The 18,197-nt window shown below is 42.1% G+C and overlaps 1 protein-coding gene across 4 annotated transcripts; it reads left to right on the plus strand.

The window, feature by feature from the left end:
* Positions 1–11,359: 11,359 nt before the first annotated feature.
* On the plus strand, positions 11,360–18,165 carry srsf3a (serine and arginine rich splicing factor 3a). 4 transcript variants are annotated; one of them, XM_061831635.1, is made up of 7 exons: positions 11,360–11,498; positions 12,444–12,481; positions 12,708–12,918; positions 13,005–13,139; positions 17,383–17,421; positions 17,504–17,590; positions 17,697–18,165. In XM_061831635.1, the coding sequence occupies exons 2-7, from the start codon at positions 12,475–12,477 to the stop codon at positions 17,722–17,724; spliced, it is 507 nt and encodes a 168-aa protein (XP_061687619.1). In that variant the 5' UTR covers positions 11,360–11,498; positions 12,444–12,474; the 3' UTR covers positions 17,725–18,165. The 4 variants fall into 4 exon arrangements, with proteins under 4 accessions (XP_061687619.1, XP_061687622.1, XP_061687620.1 ...); XM_061831638.1 differs by having other exon boundaries at positions 11,362–11,498; positions 12,738–12,918; XM_061831636.1 differs by having other exon boundaries at positions 11,399–11,492.
* The last annotated feature ends 32 nt before the right edge of the window (positions 18,166–18,197 follow it).

The raw sequence follows: 18,197 nt of genomic DNA on the forward strand, positions 1-18,197 counted from the left end.
TGCATTGAATCAATTCAAAGTATTTGTTTTCAAACATTTTTATGTGAAATTTTTATGTAACTTATGTCCAAAGTAATTTGCGCCGAGTTATGTCATGTCATTCTTAAAAAAATAGTAACTTCAACGCATGATCAAGCTGAAAGTCACAAACACTACACACACGCTGTAGTATTCGTGTGTTGATGCGTGCCTGCAAAAGCAATGAGCAGCCTAATGATTGACATGAGGAGCTCTGACTTGAGCTCCGATTGTTCATTTACTACACTGTCGATTCAGTGTAAACGTCTTTTCCGCACTCCATTGAGTGTTTTCATTTTGTATTTGCGCGCGAGCTAGCCTGCTGGTCCTGTGTATTTTTATTTTTTCAAGACTTTTTATAAGCGCAATGGCAACTGTCGTCGCGCTTTTATTTCACTTAACCCGAGCGGCGGTGTGACGAAAAGTCCTGACGTGAGCTTTATCCTATTTGTAGAATTGTACAGGTGATTTAAAGCGAGCTAACATTTAGGAGTTAGCATGCTATCTGTATTCAGTTGGTGTTGGGATTAAGAGGAGGTCAATGGAAAATTGTCTCCTTTGGAAAGGCCTCCTGGGGCAAAATAAGAACTCCTCGAGATTACACCCACTTTACACGCTATATTAGTCAAGTAAACACAGCAGCAAAGGAAAAACCGCACACGACGTTACCAAGTAATGAAGACAGAGTATAGAGGGGGAGGGGGGAAAGTCCCCGCTAACTATAGACAAACTTCAACAGAAACCAAGACTCCACATGTGTCTCCTGGATCAGGAGTTAATGCTGCCTTTGAGCCCGCTCGGAAATGGGACTCCCGCTCCATAAAAGAAATGACTAATAGCCGAAATTAGCAAGTATTTGTTTGGTTTCTGACAAGATAATTCAGCTGATTAAAAAAAACACACGCGCACCAGCGGCCCTGTTCTAAAAATGTGACTGACCGAGCGCGATCGCCCACCGCCTTCGCATGGATGAACATCATAATTAGGAGTCATGAAATAATTCCAGATAATTTGAGCAAATGTGTTATTTCATAGATGAGCATCAAACCTGGGTCTTTCGCATTAATCAATCCCTAAAAAGTAGCTAAAAAAAAGATGGTAAATGACTGATTTAAGTCATGATGACATCACAAAATAGTGACAAATTTCCACAGAGAGCAGTTCAAGTGTTGAATTGTGATAAAGACACACAAAAATATACAAATATCACAACATGGGTATTATGTAAATACATTTTTGTTGGCTTCCCATTCCACACCCAGGGTCTGTTTACATGACAACAGTCCAGTAAAATATTTTCGCCCCAAATATTTTGACAATGATTTAACACTGCTCATATTCATTCATTCATTCGTTCACGCGGATCTGCAAAAGTCACCGACCGCAAACACACAAAATGTTGTACTGCATACAATACTTACACGTCAACCGCTTGTCCTGGCGTGTACAACCTCTGAATAGAATTTCCCTTGGACAGGTAAACGGGCCGCACGGTTGCCTAATAAGCACGACCGCAAGGTGTCTGCCATTGTTGTTTGTGGGAGTGACTACTCGTGCGTGTCTTGCACAAGATGTGCAGGAATGCGTGCTGTCATTGTTAACAAGGAAACACTTGAAGGAGTCCGTTTTCACAAAAACCTTTGTTAATGAATATCTTTTTGCTTAGTAATAACAGGACATGTCAAAACATTGTCAACTGTCTTTGAAGTGTAGTTTTCTGTTGGCCGCTTTTCTTATTTCTGTTTATTTTCGCAGAAAAATGCAATCATCTATGATCGGCCAAAAAGGTGTACGCAATGTTGTAAATGCGTACAATCAATTAAAAATATAAGCGAGGTGATCAACTTACCTGAAGACCCGGTAACTACGGTGACCGACACGGTGGTTTTCGAGGCCGCCTTTGTATTTGTTTACCCCCGATTTGTCTCGAGATTTGTCCAATCCCGTGTTTTTAAATTTTGTTGCTAACACGGGTTAAATAATCCAAGAAAATCTCATTTTGCCAGAGGCTGCGTTGTGTCCTCGCACGGCCACACGTGCAGCGGCGGCTTTGAGTGCACAAGAAATGATTGACAGTGCTCTGATTTGCTCTTCTTGGAAAAATCCGGCCAACCATTTTCTTAGCCGCTTATCCTCACAAGGGTCGCGGGAGTGCTGGAGCCTAGCCAGCTCAATTGAACACCCTGAACTGGTTACCAGCCAATCGCAGGGTACCTGGAGACAGACAACAGTCGCACTCACAATCACACCTATTGGGCAATTTAGAGTGTCCAATTAATTTTTAATTAGTTTTGGGGATGTGGGAGGAAACCGGAATACCCGGAAAAAAACCCACAAAGGCACGGGAAGAACATGCAAAATCCACACAGTGGGGGCGAGGATTGAAGCCAGGTCCTCAGAACAGTGAGTCCACCGTGCCTCCTCTTGAAAAAACAATCATTAAAGTTAACTTCAAAGCATAAAATGATGCCGGAGAAGACTGATTGTTGAAATGATCATTTCAATATCATCCTACTGTCAGGTCACACAGAAACCTTGTACATATCATAAATGACAAGATTTTTTTTTTATTAAACTGCACACTTTACCTTTTATAATTCCCAAACACATGAGTTACCTTTTTTATGGCTTGTTATTGAATTTAATCATCAATGAATGCAATAAAATCCAATTCCCCCCCAAAAATATATACACATCCCCATTGCCACAACATTGCTTAAAATAAAAAAAAAAAACTGTCTTCTCATCTCAGCTCACTAGCTGGTTTCTTTCTTTTAAGTCTTTCTGACCACACTCCAGACTTCTACATGTTGAGTCCCATCACGCCAAATGCATCGCAAACGCTGTCTCGCCACATAGTTGGCGCGCGGCCAGGCCAGAGAGGAAAGGAACACGGTGATCTCGGTTGTAACAAAGGTGACATAACACGAGTGAATTTGATTCTGCGAGTCCGCTGGGAGGTTGTTACCCGGATGAGTAATTCAGAGACCCGGCAGGAGAGGAAGGGAAAAAAAAAAACCAAAACAACTCTCGCACACTGTTGGAACATTTGATCCAAAAGAGCAAAGATAATACACCCAGACAACAACCGCGATCAAAGAACACAAACGGCCCTCGGTCACGCAGCGCCTCCCACGTATTGATAAGAACGCTTTCCATCACCGGGGTTTTTTTTTTTTTGCAGAGGTTGTTTTTCCACAGACAATGCGGCAGCGTTGGCCTGTGGCCTCCACCTCGACACGCTTACGTGGAAGCCGCGATGAACTCATCTGACCTGAGACGAAATGAAACTAAATGCTTGAATAAATGTTTAGACTGACACATGGCGTGAGACCGCACTGCTCGGTCCATCCTCGACATCCTGGATTTGTTAGGGGCAAATCATCTTCGTCACGGGTGTCAAACTCAAGGCCCGGGGGCCAGATCCGGCCCGCCGCATGAATTTATGTGGCCCGTGAAGGCCAATCATTGGTATCAACTTTCATGATTTTTGTTCAAATCTGTACCAACATTTCAAATTGTTATATCACAAACGATAACGTTGAGATACCACAAGCGTTTTTGTGTTATCAAACAACAGTAGTTGAAAAACCCGTTAATCTCGATTTCTGATTCCAAAACGAGTTCATAAGTTTTATATGTAAAGTTGATGAGGCGGTTATAAAGATTTTTACAGTTTCACAGTCATAACGGCCCTCTGAGGGGAGCCGTAAGTAAAATGTGGCCCGCAAAAAAATTTGTTTGATACCCCTGATCTACTTTCTACCCAAATAATTAAATATCTGCTATTTTTTCATTGTCATATATGTATAACATATGATCTTACGGTAATGGATTTGGAGGAATAGCTTTACAAAACGATCATTTGTGAGTTGTAGTACTGTAATTTCCGGCCTACAGGGCGCACCTGATTATTAGCCTCACCCAGTACATTTGTAAGGGAAATACTATTTGGTACATACGTACGCCGCACCTGTGTAAAAGCCGCAAGTGCCCACATTGAAACACGAGATATTTACAAAGAAAGACGGTACACAGAAAGAGTTATCAAAGTTTTAATACCTTAGCTTAGCTTAACACAGCAACAACAAGGTGGCACCAACAGGGCTGGTTAAAAAAAAAAAAAACAAAAAAAAAAAACAGCCGCAGCAGCTACACAGTAGCAACATGGTAGTACAGCGTTAACAGGGACCGTTAAAAATATATATATACCAGTAAAAATCACTGAGACGCGGCAGTAACACAGCAGCAACACACTAGCGCGGTGCTAACGCTAGCGCAGCGCTAACAGGGACGGTTAAAAAAAAACCAGTAAGAATCACTGAGACACGGCAGTAACACGGCAGCAACACGCTAGCATGGAAGGCTAAAAATTATGTATACCAGTAAAAATCACTGAGACACGGCAGTAACAGAGTAGAAACACGCTAGCGTGGCACAAACAGGGAGGGTTAAAAAAATATATATACCATTAAAAAAATCACTGAGACACGGCAGCAACACACTAGCGCGGCACAAACAGGGAGGGTTAAAAAATATATATACAATTAAAAAAATCACTGAAACACGGCAGTAACACAGCAACACGCTAGCACGGAAGGTTAAAAATTATATATACCAATAAAAGTCACTGAGACACGGCAGTAACACAGTAGAAACACGCTAGCACGGTGCTAATGCTAGCACAGCGCTAACAGGGACGGTTAAAAAAATATACCGGTAAAAATCACTGAGACAAGGCAGTAACACAGCAGCCACACACTAACGCTAGCGCAGCGCTAAAAAGGCCAGTTAAATAAAAAACATACCGGTAAAAGTCCCTTCCTCGGCACATATATTCCACCGGTTTCCCTCGTTATCTTTTCCACTCGAGTGCCCCCCGTTGGGGAAAAAAATGCACAAATTAGCTGCATCATTGGATAAACCACATGATTGAGAGCGTGGGAAAAAAAGTCACTGTTTATAGGCCGTAAATTACGGTAATTACTATTATGTATTATTCACTGACCATATGTCGTCAAATCCGTATCTTTGTGTTTTATGACTATGGGTGCTTTTTAGGTTTTGTTTAGTTTTTTTCCTAGTTTACACTACGTGCGGTGTATAAAGCCCTTTGTTTGTGAATAAACAAACTAGCTCCGCTTTCTCTTCCGCCAGCACTTCATCAACCCTTTTAGCGCGAGTCTTCCGACTTATCTTTTCAGGCCGTAAAAGTCATAAAAACCTGACAGGCAGTTGCGGGAATCTGTCTGTCTTGTGTCTTCGGTGTAACCAGAAGCACGCGGGTGAGTTCACTCGGGGATAAAGCGTGCACAGTCATCAGGAAGTGAAACAGAACAGAATGTGCTGTACTAACCGGGACTGAAAAACACAAGCCTGAGTGGATGCATGAAAGACGACAAGTCGTACGCGACGGCGGCGGCGGCGGCGTGGCCGCTGGGCACCGCGCGGAGTAAACAAACAGTGCTCAGCTTTAGTGATCGAAAAACACACGGGCCTGGGGAGTGACCACCCCCCTTCTACAAGAACAGAGACAAAAATAAGTCCGGCCACGTAATGCTCTTTGTCTTGTCGCGTACTGTACAAGCCGTAATCTCCCGTGGGCTGCTGTTTATCCCTGAACTTTTTACCCTGTGAATGATCAGAAGCAGAATAAAACTATTCCTGTTTTTCTTTTGAATTGCATGTTAACTGCGAGCTACTGACGCCACCTTGTTTTCATTGCTCGAGGTTTGACTCTGGTGGACGCGTAGGACACGACATCAAAGACACGTCCCGATTTCTCAAGCAATTGTCGAGACACGTGTTAATGGTGTCGAGCTCACAAAGCGCACTGAGCAAAATAGCGCTCGGAGTCCTGTGACGACAATGGTTTGGTTGTATTACAGCGTAGGTGTGCCTTGCGATACTGCCTTTGGCGTAATTCAAGATATGAAACTTTTGTACGGCAATTCTTCGCTCTGACTTGCGAGCAAAAACTTTAAATACGAGCTACGTACACACCAAACGTAAAAAAAGAATTTCACTCGTATTTAAAACAAGCAGCTAGGTCTACTTTAGCTGAATCCTAACAAACAATCCAAAATACCATAGATGGGCTACTGAACAGCATCACCGTTGTGGTGTTATAATCCTTTAAGACAGGGGTGTCAAACTCATTTGTGTCACGGGCCAGATTGTAGTTATGGTTTCTCTCAGAGGGCCGCTATGACCGCGAAACCATCAAATTGTTTAATCCCGTCATCATATTTACACATGAAATTTACAATCTACTTTTGGAATCAGAAATCAAGGGGAATGGCTTTTTCAACTTCTACAAAAATGCTTGCGATATCTGAATGTTATCACTTATGATACAAGAATTTGAAATTTTGTACAGATTTTAGCAAGAATCATGGAAATTGACACGTGTGATTTGCCTTTGCGGGCCACAGAAAATCATGCCGCGGGCCGGGTCTGGCCCCCGGTCCTTGAGTTTGACACCTGTGCTTTAAGATATGCATATTTGAATGCAAACGGTTACGCAACACATGCAGGCAGATAATATAATGATACTCGAAGGCATATATTCTTTATCTTCTTTAAAGAGTGAAAAAACATTGCGATTTTGAGCACAATGTCCATTAAATTGAAGCAAAAATGTGGCCAAACTGTTGATTTTTTTCTATTAAATTATGAAATTATTGTATGTTGTTTTTTTTTTTTTTTTACAAAGTACAATTACATAGAGTGCTATTTACTTGTTGAAAAACAGTGGAAAGTGTAAAAAAAAAATTAAATAAAGCAATATGATGCCTCTTGTGAGGGAGTGTAGCTTTTGTGTGTAGGATTCTATAAAAAGTACCGGACCAGTTTCCACAAAACCAGTTGACTCTGTTTAGCACCGCTCATTAAGTTATCATTACATTTCTCTGTGGATTTCTTTTTTTCAGTGTGTAAGATTACCGCCGAGGCTCAACTCTGGGGGAAAAAAAAAAAATCCCCCAAGAAGCAGGGAAATTGTTGAAGACATTTTTGCATAAATTTGCACACACAAAAACAGGAAGGACAAACATGTGGTTATATATAAACCTCCCAAGTACACACAAAGTACAAATGTGACTCCGTCATTTACATATACACCTGCAAATATTTTCATCTGCTCTGCATGCTAAAACCTTTAATTTAATTTTTTTTTAAATGCTTCTTTTTTATTGTTCTGTTTTTTGTTTTGTGCTGTGACAGCGTAAATTATGGAAATAATAAAAGGGGCTGTATCCATTTTTCTGGAGGTGGGAATTGCAGACGAGTTCCCAGTACTGTATCGATATTTTGCAATCTGCCGTTGACGATGCCAATTTAATCATAAATGATAAAAGCGATAACAGACGCACTGGAGGCAACCGTGCCGCTTTGAGATTTATAATATGTGTGACTTAAGAAGGGGACTTTTTTTTTTTTTTTGCTAAACACACCCCAGTGATTCAACAGACTGAGTACTGCATATAGATATGTGTAGAGAGAGAGAGAGCGAGAGAGAGAGAAAATGTGTATGTGTGTGTGTGTGTGTGTGTGTGTATGTATATATATATATATATATATAGAGAGAGAAAATGTGTATGTGTGTGTGTGTGTGTGTATATATATATATATATATTATATATATATATATACACAGAGAGAGAGAGAAAATGTGTATAAGTGTGTATATATACATATAAAACTTTATATATATACTTGTGTGCGTGTTTGTCTGTGTGTATATATATATATTATATATATATATATATACTGTATGTATATATATACATATATACACACACACAAGCACACACACATATATAAAGAGAGCGAGAGAGATTTATAGTCATCACTTTATCTACATTTGTGTAATGTTTTATAATGGTTCAATAGAATTAGCTAGGAAATATGTAACGCTTAAACACATTTTTGCTGGCCCTCTCCGTAGCTACACAGCAGTAATAATACAGAAAGATTGACATCATATTAAAATGTCATCACAACATTTATTTGTGTAATGAGTTGGTTTTTGTTTTTTTTTTTTTTTTTTTTAATCAAAGGGTGCAAATCTTCCGAGTCGAGTATTTGTTGTGTTTCTGTTTTTCAGTTTGTCAGAGATCCTCCTTCAACAAACGGACGTCCACTACAACAATTATTAATGTAAAAGTCACAAACATAATCACGAGAATGCGAGAAACAACCTCGGCTATCGCAGCTAAATCGAACCAACGCAATAAATCCAGCACGAACCCGTTTCCATCGGGGCGCACATCATGTCTTGAACTTCAACGCGAAGCTATATTCAGAACATCTGGCAACACACACGAGACAGGAAAAGCTGTCAAGAAACAATTTCCATCCATCACGCCTCACTAATTAGAGGTTTGCCGGAGATGCGCGTGTGGATAATTTCTCCGTCACAAAGTTAAACGCTCACAGTGACAGTGGGCGCTTTATCTAAACATGCGCGGGTGTGGCGCCGCTCGACGTTCACCGCAAAGCAAGACACGCTGTGTAAGTACTAATGTCATGTAAATCAAAAAAAAAAAAAAAAGCAAGTGAATACTCTAAATCACAGGTGTCAAACTCAAGGCCCGGGGGCCGGATCCGGCCCGCCACATCATTTTGTGGCCCGCAAAGGCAAATCATCGGTGTCAAAATCTGAAAATATGGCCCGACATTTCAAATTGTCATATATCTCGCACGATAATGTTGAGAAATGTTTTTGTTGCCAAACATGAACAATGATTGAAAAACCCTTTGCACTTGATTTCTGATTCCAAAAGCAGTTCACCAATGTCATGTCATTATCCAAGCCGCTTATCCTCACAAGGGTTGCAGGAAAGCTGGAGCCTATCCCAGGTAACTTGGGGCAAAAAGTGGACTACACCCTGAACCGGTCGCCAGTCAGTCGCAGGGCAGACATCGACACCATCACTGAGCGGGAATCGAGCCCACGCCGCCCGCACCAAAGGCAGGCGGCGTGTACCACTACACCATCAGTGACTCTGAGTCCGTTAATTTCACATGTAAAATATGAGGCCATTCAGGATTTTTATGGTTTCACCATAACGGCCCTCTGAGGGAAATCGTAACGTGACCCACGACAAAAATGAGTTTGAGACCCCTGCCATAAATTGTCTTACTGTGGCATGTTAATAACACACAGCACAAATGGAAATATTCATCTATGAATTGTGGCAGTATTGCCAGTTGACGCCACATTTGGGCAACTCGTCTCCTGTTGAGAAAGAAGCGGGTTGCCGATTTAGTCACATGACCCAAACCACCGCGAAGGCCGTGCGCATTTCACGTCGCGCCGTCCGACTTGGATTTGTGTCGCTTGGCAGGCTCGCGCACTCGAGGTTAAACTTGCGCGCGGCCGCGTCTCGGCAAATTTGAACATTTGTCAAAAAGTGTATTGATTTCTGCGAAGCGGGAGGCGTGTTCAACGGAATCGCTGAGCACAATGTGATCAAAACCGAAGTCCGCTGAAGTTGAATTGTGATTTTTCTGTCATGTAATATTCACATATCTTGATATAGTACATTTACATTTATATTTGCTAGATTTATGTATGTAGCCCTCAGTCATAAAAATCTCAAGGGGCTTCCACAGTTTATGTGGGTTTTGCAATACCCGTCCGCCACCATGCACATTTTCGACACCCACATGCAACAGCACCGTGGGTCGTGTCAAATGTTATTTATTAAAACGAAGAAAAAAAATGGACAGCAGGTTGCAAATGTTCCCTTGAGCAGAGAATTGACATTTGAAGTGTAAAAGTATTATTACCAATCATCTGCTTTTACTGTATTTGTATTTAACTTTGTATAAGTAACATCGGGTGGAACTAGTAAAGCATTGGCCTCACAGTTCTGAGGACCCGGGTTCGATCCCGCCCCGCCTGTGTGGAGTTTTCATGTTCACCCCTCGTGCCTGCGTGGGTTTCCTCCCGCATCCCAAAAGCATGCTGCATTAATTGGACACTCTAAATCAAGGGTGTCAAACTCAAGGCCCGGGGGCCAGATCCGGCCCGCTGCGTGATTTTATGTGGCCCGCGGAGTCAAATCATGTCTAACAACTTCCACGATTTTTTTGCTAAAATCTGCACCAGAATTTCCTTTTGTCATATACATCCATCCATCATCTACCGCTTTTCCGGGTCGAGTCGCTGGCGAAGTAGGTTCAGCAGGGATACGCAGACTTCCCTTTCCCCAGCCACTTCTTCCAGCTCTTCCGGAGCGATCTCAAGGCGTTCCCAGGCTAGCCGAGAGACATAGTCTCTCCAGCGTGTCCTGGGTCGTCCTCGGGGTCTCTTTCCGCTGGGACGTGCTCGGAACACCTCACCGGGGAGGCGTCCGGGAAGCATCCGGATCAGATGCCCCAGCCACCTCATCTGGCTCCTCTCAATGCGGAGGAGCAGCGGCTCGACACTGAGCTCCTCCCGGATGACCTCTTTTGTCATATCCTAAATGAAAATATTGAGATATTGAAAGCATTTTTGTTTTGCCAAAAATCAACAATCGTTGAAAAACCCCTCCCCTTGATTTAGGATTCCAAAACTACTTCCTAAATTCCACGTGTAAATATGATTAGGCGGTCAGAGATTTTTATGATTTCACAGTCATAACGCCCCTCTGAGGGACCGTAACTACGATGTGCCCCGCGACTAAAATGAGTTTGACACCCCTGCTCTAAATTGCCCCGAGGTGTGATTGTGAGTGCAGCTGTTTGTCTCGATGTGCGCTCCGACCAGTTCAGGGTGTACCCCGCCTCTTGCCCGTTGACAGGTGGGATAGGCTCCAGCACTCCCGCGACCCCCGTGAGGATAAGCGGCTAGGAAAATGGACGGATGGATAAGTGACTTCATGAAGGGTTCGTAGACTTTTTCTTTCCCCATTTTGCTCAGACACACAATTCCACGCGATTCCTCGCGCCGCATTCACACTGTTGGCAGCTGTCTGCTTCTGTGCTTGATGCTCCTTTCACTGACTCACCAGTCGGTAAAGCGTGCGTCAGTGTGCTGGAAGAACAATCTCAAGGTCTGTGCGGAATACCGCTACTGTTTCTACTTGACCTGGAATAACTCACTGGAACTGTTGTGTAAACATCTTGCAGTGGTAAGAAATTGGCCCTCCAGAATATTTAATAATAAATAAGGGAGATGAACTTTCACGCAAAATTACATCTTCAGTGTTATGTTGTCAAACGTTTCTTTGCTAAAGTTGATTTATATCTAGATTTGTAACTTCTGTGAAACAAAGTTGTAAATAATAATAATAATAATAAACAAAGATTGGAAAATGAGAAAAAGTGAGTGTCACTCTTCCCCCGCAACAGATGGCGCTGTCTTGCAGGTAGGTTCTTGCCAAAGAAGAAGAAGGCCTTCCGTTCACGCTGGCGTGTCCAACCGGCGGCGCAAACAAGTAGCTGTACTCGACGCGTATCGTTCTAGTAGCGCAATTGCCTCTATAAGGGTGAGTTAATTCCAGCGTAGCGTTTGAAGTATTAAAAAAAAAAAAGAAGGAAAAGAAACCTTTGACTTCGATGGCGATGTCGAATTCCCTCGGTCGGTTCCGGGAAATGTCTTTAGGAACGTCGCATCGATCGTCGCGATGCTAGTGTTGCTAGCTAGCTAGCGTTAGCATTCCTTGTTCGCATGTTTGTTCCGAGGGGGGGATGGGTAAGGGTTAGCAAATGCGAGCTTTATTTCTGGCTCTTGGCTTTCTTTGGCGAGTTCATGGAGCGTGTTGCGGTTGTATAACTTCGGGGGGAGGCTGTGACGCTAAAAGGCCACGTTGACTTCGATTCGTTTTGGTTTTCCTTTGAAGCTCCCCAAGCGGGCGTGCTACATGTTGCTAGCGTGCGTCAGCCCGACGCGAAAGGCGTCGAACGAGCGTGCCTTATACAACTTTTTGTTTTCAATGTTGACCTTATTTTTGTTTTTAAACACATGAATAGTGTTTTAAGTTTCAACAGATGTTCTTGGGTGACTTAATTTAATGTGTGACGATAGTTAATTGATTAATTACATATGTCCCACATTGTTTTTCACAACTTTATTAGAGCGCTTTCAAAAGCGAAACATCGACCTTAGGGGCTTTAAACAAAGGTAAAGACACGTTTTTAAAGTTGCAAATACAAAAGTATTTGGTAAGAGAGATTAAATATCGTCAGTTGTTTCATAAAACTAGGGTTTGAAAATGAACAAGACCTAATTTAAGTCAGATTTTGTTATCACACATCCCCAATATTTACTATTGAAAATGCAGCATTGTATGTCTTCCAGACAAGCGACCAAGATCAGAACGCTCTGTGAGACAACTGCGGATTCATTTGCTTTGTTTTAGGAACTTTAGTATTTGAGCAATGTATAACGTTTCCATGTAAGTCGTGATAATTTCCCAATTTTTTTGTTTCAGGTATTTCATCAGGTGATTTGGACCTGCAGAAATGGGAGGTATGTGGAATTTTGGCTCAGCAATACCATAATTGCCATCGCGGTCGTCACTGGTTTAGACTTAGCTGTATGGTCTCCAATAAATATAGATTTTCATCAAACAGGAAATATCATAATCACATATCCATAACTCTTTTCCACAAATGTCTCAAGTCGAGACTTGTTAGAGGCTAGAGAAACACTTAGTCATGAAGTTAAAATGCGGTTGTTTTGCTGTTCCACGCAGACCCCTCTTTTAACAGAGACTGTCCCCTAGACTGCAAAGTTTACGTTGGGAATCTTGGCAACAACGGCAATAAGGCTGAGCTAGAATCAGCTTTTGGCTACTTCGGTCCTTTAAGAAGCGTTTGGGTCGCCCGGAACCCGCCGGGCTTCGCCTTTGTGGAGTTTGAAGACCCACGAGATGCCTCTGACGCCGTTAGAGAACTGGATGGAAGGTATCACCTTTTTCTTGCCTCTGATTCGACCGTCTTGCCCATTTGCAATTATAATAACTAAAAAGACCCCACCCCCTCCCTTTTAGATCAATGTGCGGATGTCGAGTCCGTGTTGAATTATCCACTGGGGAAAAGCGTTCCAGAAGCCGTGGTCCACCTCCGTCCTGGAGTCGATACCCCAGAGATGAGGGCAGGCGCCGTAGCTCTCCAATTAGACGCAGGTATGTTTCTGAATTCACGGCCGTGCTTGTAATGTTGACCTTTTGCAGTATGTGCACATGGCAGATTTTTTTTTTTTCCCCCCCATGACTGTGAGCACCAAACTACTAGAAAATGTTACTTGTTGCTACAATAAAACCGTTGTATTTATTCACGATGATGTGTTTGCCTCAGGCATTTCTTATGTAGAATATGTTTGGCAATGCCAAGCTTAGACCAGCTGTCAAAAGCAGCTTTTGTCTGCACCCAAAGTTGGAATTGGACATACCCTACTACTCTTAGAACTGCTTGAATTGAAACAATCATACGCCTATTCGTAGCTTTTGGAATAGATTTCTGCAGGTATAAATTTTGTTTTGCTGAGTTCAGTTTTTCCATCTATTAATAAACTGAACCCCGTTGCAGAGTCACCACCACGCTTCTCACCATCTGAGTCAGTCAACTAGTCCTCTTTCAGCATCATGTGACTGCCGACCAGCGATCTGCTTGGCTGGTTTTGTCACATGACCCAGGCACAGCGCCAGTCATCAGGTTCCACCAAGCTTTTGGTTCCTGAGTATGCAGTTCACGGCATCCTCCTCTGCTCCACCCTTAATCCGATCAACAGCGGCCCACCTCACGTTATCAGCAAATCGGCGTCTTTACTCGTACTATTCGCCGCAGTATCGGCGGGAACGGCCATTGGCTTACATCCCACCCTAAAGACAGGGAAACTCTCCAGCCGCCCCCTGCAGCCAGCAAACGAGCAACTTCTTATCGGCAACATTTGCAGCATGTGGCAGATCCTCTCTGCAATTTGACCTCCCTCGCCAGGGCTACCGTGCGCCATTTCTTTCTTGTCCAAACCCCCCCCAAAATAGTAAGTTGCTTTTATCATGCTCTTTATAGTTTTGAGTTTTTACATTTCAAAACCTCAAAATACATTACACTTGGCAGTTGTGTATTTTTAAATATTTAAAAGCATCCCTGTATCACGACAAAACATTAATAAGGTTGTCTGGTCTGGTGTTTGCCTGTGTACTTGTTACATTTCACGGCTCGACAAATGGCAGTTTAGGCTCACAGTTGCAGTTTTCCCCCTCTGTTTCAATACGGTTTCACTGACAATGAAGGAAATAAGTATTTGAACACCCTGCTATATTGGAGGTTCTAACACTTAGAAATCGTGGAGGGGTCCGAAATTTTCATCTACCACTGTGAGAGAATCTAAAAATAAAAATCCAGAAATCACAATGTATGATTTTTAACAATTTGTGATAGAGCTGCAAATAAGTATTTGAACACCTGAGAAAACCAATGTTATTTGGTACAGTAGCCTTTGTTTACAATTACAGAGGTCAAACGTTTCCTGTAGTTGTTCAGCAGGTTTGCACACACTGATCACACACATGATCAGCAGGTTCTGAAAACGCGTCAGATTAGGAATAGAATTTGTATTGTCATTATGAAGGAAGAATGTCATTTTCTGTAGCATTTATCCTCACGTTGAGCTGGAGCCTATTTCACTTTACAGTGAAGAAGATAAGTATTTGAACACCCGAGAAAACCAATGTTAATATTTGGTACAGTAGCCTTTGTTTGCAATTAAAGAGGTCAAACATTTCCTGTAGTTGTTCACCAGGTTTGCACACACTGCAGGAGGGATTTTGGGCCGCTCCTCCACACAGATCTTCTCTAGATCAGACAGGTTTCTGGGCTGTCGCTGAGAAACAGGGAGTTTCAGCTCCCTCCAAAGATTTTCTATTGGGTTTAGGTCTGGAGACTGGCTAGGCCATTCCAGAACCTTCATATGCTTCTTACGGAGCCACTCCTTGGTTTTCCTGGCTGTGTGCTTCGGCTCATTGTCATGTCGAAAGACCCAGCCATGACCCATCTTCAATGCTCTGACTGAGGGAAATAGGTTGTTCCCCAAAATCTCTTAGTACATGGCCACAGTCATCCTCTCCTTAATACAGTACAGTCGTCCTGTCCCATGTGCAGAAAAACACCCCAAAGCATGATGCTACCACCATGTCAGGTTTATCAATTAGAGATTCATTAAACAGGACAAAAAAAGGAAGCAAACACACCAGTTCAAGTTTGACAGCTCACGAGAAGAGAGGAGAGGAGCCGTCTCGTGCCATTCACCACGGCACTCTCTGATTATCCTCTCCTCAGCATTTCTATTTAAGTTTCAAAACGTCCCTTATTTACATGGATTTTTGCAAAAAGGAGACGGGCGAGCAAAACGTAGTTGGAAACAAAGTGTACTTGGTTGTTTGTGTATATGTGCATGTGTGTGGAAGATTGCTGAGTATGTGTGGTCATCATTTCTTTAACAGACAAGTGCTCCTGGTTCTAATAATTCTGATTATTAGATGTTTTTACTCTTGTGCTATTTCCTGATAGGCGGCTGCCACGTTATCTAGAGCAAAGCATTTCTTTATTGGAAGCAGATGTATGAGAATTATATTCACAATTATTCCTACATTTCCCCCCTATTTATCCTACATTTGCGACCACGTTATCTGGAGCAGAGCAAAGCATTCTTCATTGCAGGCAGAAACTGTGACTCAATTGGAGCAGAGCAAAATTACACTAGGAGGAAAAATATAGGACTAATCACTTGTAATCTTCTGGATCAAAGAACAGACCTAGAAGAGAATTCATAACATCATGGTAAACACTGTCATTTCCCTGTTGTTCCAATAGTGGATATATTTGTCAATTTTGAATATGTGGGGGCAATAGTGGTTATAAGTTGGTTAAGCGATGTCCTTACGCAGGGGATACAACATCTACACAATGTAAGAATAGCTGCAAACACAGCTATAGAAACTAGGACAGTAGTTTTTAGATTTGCCAAACTTTTTTTCCCCCCACCACAAAGACCAGGCTGATGTGTTCAAAAGCACCCACAAAACATGATGCCACCATGGTAGGGATGGTGTTCCTGGGATGGAACTCATCATTCCATCTTCCTCCAAACACGGTTTGTGGAATACTGACCACAAAACCTTCTCCTATGACTCCTCCGTATCATCCAAATGGTCATTGGCAAACTTAAGACGGGCCTTGGCATGTGCTGGTTTAAGCAGGGGAACCTTCCGTGCCATGCGTGATTTCCAACCATGACGTCTTCGTGTATTACCAACAGTCACCTTGGAAACGGTGGTCCCGGCTCTTTTCAGGTCATTGACCAAGTCCTGTCGTGTAGTCCGAGGCTGATTCCTCACCTTTCTGAGGACAATTGAAAGCCCACGAGGTGATATCTTGCAAGGGGCTCCACTCCGATTTGAGATTGACATTTTGTAATGATTGCTCCAACAGTGGACCTTTTTTCATGCATCTGCTTGGCAATTTCTAGCCGTGTGGAGTTGCACAATTTTGTCTCTGTCTTTGGACACCTCTTAGTTCTTGGCCACGTTACAGGTTTGAGTCTTACTGATTGGATGGGGTGGACAGGTGTCTGTATGCAGCTCATGACCTCACACAGGTGCATCAGATTCAGGATAATACATGGAGTGGGGGTGGAATTTTAAAGGCGGACTAGCAGGCCTTTGAGGGTCAGAATTCTATCTGATAGACAGGTGTTCAAATACTTATTTGCAGCTGTATCACACAAATAAATCGTTGAAAATATCAAATGGTTATTTCTGGATTTTTTTTTTTTAAAGATTCTCTCTGATAGCGGACATGCACCTACGATGAAAATTTCAGACCCGTCCATGATTTCTCAGTGGGAGAACTTGCAATATAGCAAGAGATTCAAATACTTATTTTCTTCACTGTAGTACAGCCGTCACCTATCTAGTTCAAACTTGCTTGACATTTCATCAATTCCCATTTGTTTTGCTGCAGTGCCTCTTGAGCCAGCAAACAGCTTAAAATGGAAACGTACCCCCACCCCACTCCCACCCTTTTTTTTTTTGATGTTGTGCTGGAATATATAGTTTGTGAGGTTCAACACACATCGACACGGAAAATATTGCATAGTATCTTTTTTTTTTTGTTTTGTTTTTGTTTTTTTTTTTTTTTGGGCCACCCAAAGTGATCTCCGGGGTCGTGCATTGCTCTTGTCCATGATAATCTTTGCTCTGGCTCAGTGTTTGGATGTCATTTTAAAAAAAAAAAAATACAATTTTAACTAACAATCCTGACCTATTATCGGGGAGTCCATCAAGATCTGTGAGTTTTCCGTTGTACCCAAACACAAATCCTACGTTAAACATTTTTTTTTTTACCCCAATTTCACCTATATTCTAGATCCCCTCGGAGGAGGAGCCTGAGCCGCAGTCGCAGCAGGTGTGTACATATAAAGTTTTTTTTTTTTGGTTCGTTGCATTTATGAATTATTAAGCATGAATCTCTCCCCCATCCCTTTCAGGTCTCTCTCGCGAGACAGGCGCAGATACCGATCTGTTTCCAGAGACAAGACCCGTAAGCGTTCAAGATCGTTCTCACGGTCAAGGAGGTACGCATATTGTTAAACTTTTTTTTTTTTTTTTTTGCAAGTTACCCTTGCTGCAATACTATTTGGTCCTTTATCGTTTCCATTGTTTGTTCTCCTTCCTCTGCAGCCGTTCTCGTTCGAACGACAGGAAATGAAGATGTCACAGAATGGCTTTTGTGGGAGGGAACTCGCATTTTTATAGTCATGCTTTCTTTTTAGATGTTTGTACCAACTCAAGGTGACGTTCGGTTTGTCCAAGTAACTTTGTCATTGCATTCAGTTCAATAAGGGGTATAGTTTTCTTCTATAGCCACGTAAATTCAGATGATTGTTTGGTCTTTTGCAGTTTTTTTTTAATGATTGAATTTTTCCTTCCTGTTATCCACTTAATCAGATTTTTTTTTTTTTTATTTTGATATTCATTTGTGATGGAAAATGGAATTGAATGGTGCTGTTACCTAAAGTAGCATCTGCAACTATTTTACATTCTCACATTTTCAAAACAAGCCACTTCTTTTTTTTTGTTGCTATTTTAGCTCTGACAACCTTGCAAATTAAGTTGAACCATTTTCATCAATAAAATAAAATTTGCGTGACACGTTGTTGTTTTTTTTTTTTTTTTTTTTTT

This window comes from Syngnathoides biaculeatus, chromosome 10, assembly GCF_019802595.1.
Source record: "Syngnathoides biaculeatus isolate LvHL_M chromosome 10, ASM1980259v1, whole genome shotgun sequence".
Lineage (NCBI taxonomy): Eukaryota > Metazoa > Chordata > Actinopteri > Syngnathiformes > Syngnathidae > Syngnathoides > Syngnathoides biaculeatus.